Below are 2,379 nucleotides of genomic sequence, written 5' to 3'. Positions count from 1 at the left end.
GTTAACAAACATAATAATAAAAAAGGATCATTGTGGTAAACGAAATAACGATCAAAGTAAGTGTTTTTTTCTTCCCAAAAATGAATAATATTTTCGAAACCTGCACAGTTGAATTATAGAAAACCCATTATTAAAACAAAAACGACTTTTATGAAGTTTAAGTTCACATGCCTGTGTTATTATCCAATAAATATAGTTAATAATATACAATATTCTCTTTCAAAATGCCTAAATTATGAAAACAATAATTATCAATATAGTTTACAAGCAAGATGTAAATTCCTTGTGAAATTAATCATTTTTGCCTGGTATAAATTTTATTTTATTTTTTTAACAAGGGGCAAAACATTAAGTGTTAAAAAATTTTGTCCTATCTCTCTCTCTCCTAAAGTCACCTTCAAAATAAAACTACAGTTACAGAAATTTTATTTGACATATATTTTATTAACAACAAATCTCCGAGTAAGCCATACCACGTATGCTTTTCTATCTCCGGGAAGCACACAATGGGTATATCCTCAACTTTTTTGCAAATTTTATGAAATATGCACTATTGCATGAAGAATTCAATGAAAAAAAACTGGAGGAGATAAGAGTATTGTTTTATATATATATATGGAGAAACGTTTCCCTAACTTTTGCCCAAGATCAGGGTGTAACTGTAATAAAATATCTATAGAGATTCTTGCAAAGCCAGTAACTACTGAAGATCATGGAATAATTGTAATACAATATTCAGAGATTTTATTTTTGCAACGCTAGTACTTTTCCAAGGTCATGGTGTAATTGTAATATAATACCAGTAGTTATCAAGAACCGTAAAGGACAACCAGCAGATCTTCTGTAAAGATTGCATCTATTTTGGAAATGTCAGAAGCATCAGATTACTAGCTTACATACAAGTTGTAATGCTCCCGTGGCTGAAACAGTGAACATGTTTGGTGACAAGCTTTGATCCCACAATTAGCAGATTGAGAGTTGAGCACCCTAACCACCACGCAAGAGTGGTGAAACCTGGCTTTCAAGTCAATGGTGTACAATTATGTCTCATAGTAGATTTGATTTCACTGTAAACTGTAAATTTAACAACAACAAAATCTATCACAGATTAAAAACATTCAATAGTTGTAAGTGTGTGCCTCAGATATAGTTTCATTTACAAGTTACTTGCCTTTACAAATATAAATGTAAAAGTAGTTTTAATAGTGCTATTGGACTCGAAAAAGTTGATATATATATAAAAGCAAGATCTAGCACCATAATCTCTACCACTTACCAGGAAGACGTCTGTTAACCACCAAAGGGTAGGGTGTTAACATTCCCCATGAACTTAATACCTTTAAGTCATCACGCACACAAGGGTTCCTATCCAAAAAGAGAGCCAAGCAGTTTGCATCAACAGCAGCAGCATCAGCTTTCTTGTTTATCACCATTCGTATGGACTCGAGGTGGGACCCTAAATAGAAAAAAAAAAATTCTACATGTTATTTAATGCATATTTTTGCCCATAATACGAGTCTTGAAACAAAAAAGTAAATATAAATATAATAATTAAAAAAAAGCGTGAAGTTCAGTATTTAAATCAATATTTCATGAACTATCAAACTACAAGGCTTGTTTGCGCTTCATAAGCAACTGTTTTCAAATGTATTTAAGGAATATCTTACAAAACCTAGGATTCTCGAAACTAGCAAATGGCATGATTTAAAACCAATCTCACATGGTCATCCACATCAAAATATTCCACTTTTCTGACTGTCAGATTAAAAACAAAGTAATTAAAAAAAAACAATTTGTAAATTACTTCAAATAAAAAGAATTAGTTCAAAACCAAATGTTTGAACATCAAAGATGCCTACCTCTGTGGCCTATAGTAACAATGTGAAAACCGATCCTTATATTACGGCAGGAACACCCAACATTCGACAGATTTCTCTACATTATCAACACTGTTGTTCTTACAACAGTCACCTTCAGTAACACCTCATAATTCAGCAAATTTGTATTTAAAGCTGCATTCATATTTTTCAAAAAAAGTTTGGAAATTTTCTCAATTTAGAAAATGATTTTCTGACAAAACATGTATGATAAGGCATTAACATTTTCCTTTGTATACTTAATAATTACTCTTACATTCCATTGAGAAACACTTCCCAATTCTCCATATTTTATTCCATTTTACTCATAATGGATACAACAGAATGTAAGTTTAGTGACCACAAGGATAAGTTATTTACCTGATGATACTTTACTTACCCGAGTAGAGAATGTTCCCAACGAAGCTGGCATTCTCTCCAAGTACTTTGAATAATATAAGTTCAGTGTCCAGGATGATACTTTACTTACCCAAGTAGAAAATGATTCCCAAGAAGCTGGCAT

General features: G+C 31.7%; 1 protein-coding gene across 2 annotated transcripts in view; it reads right to left on the bottom strand.

Annotated features, from left to right (window-relative positions):
* Positions 1 to 2,379, bottom strand: part of LOC106465684 — an 11,666-nt gene that overhangs the window by 1,429 nt on the left and 7,858 nt on the right. For both annotated transcript variants that reach the window (XM_013925921.2, XM_022393613.1), the window contains exon 5: positions 1,277 to 1,456. In XM_013925921.2, coding sequence (XP_013781375.1) covers positions 1,277 to 1,456 — 180 coding nt within the window. The remainder of the gene's footprint in view (positions 1 to 1,276; positions 1,457 to 2,379) is intronic.

This window comes from Limulus polyphemus, unplaced genomic scaffold (assembly GCF_000517525.1).
Source record: "Limulus polyphemus unplaced genomic scaffold, Limulus_polyphemus-2.1.2 Scaffold2019, whole genome shotgun sequence".
NCBI classification, from domain to species: Eukaryota; Metazoa; Arthropoda; class Merostomata; order Xiphosura; family Limulidae; genus Limulus; species Limulus polyphemus.
The sequence above is the reverse complement of the archived record's forward strand: the minus strand, read 5'-3'. Positions and strand labels throughout refer to the sequence as shown.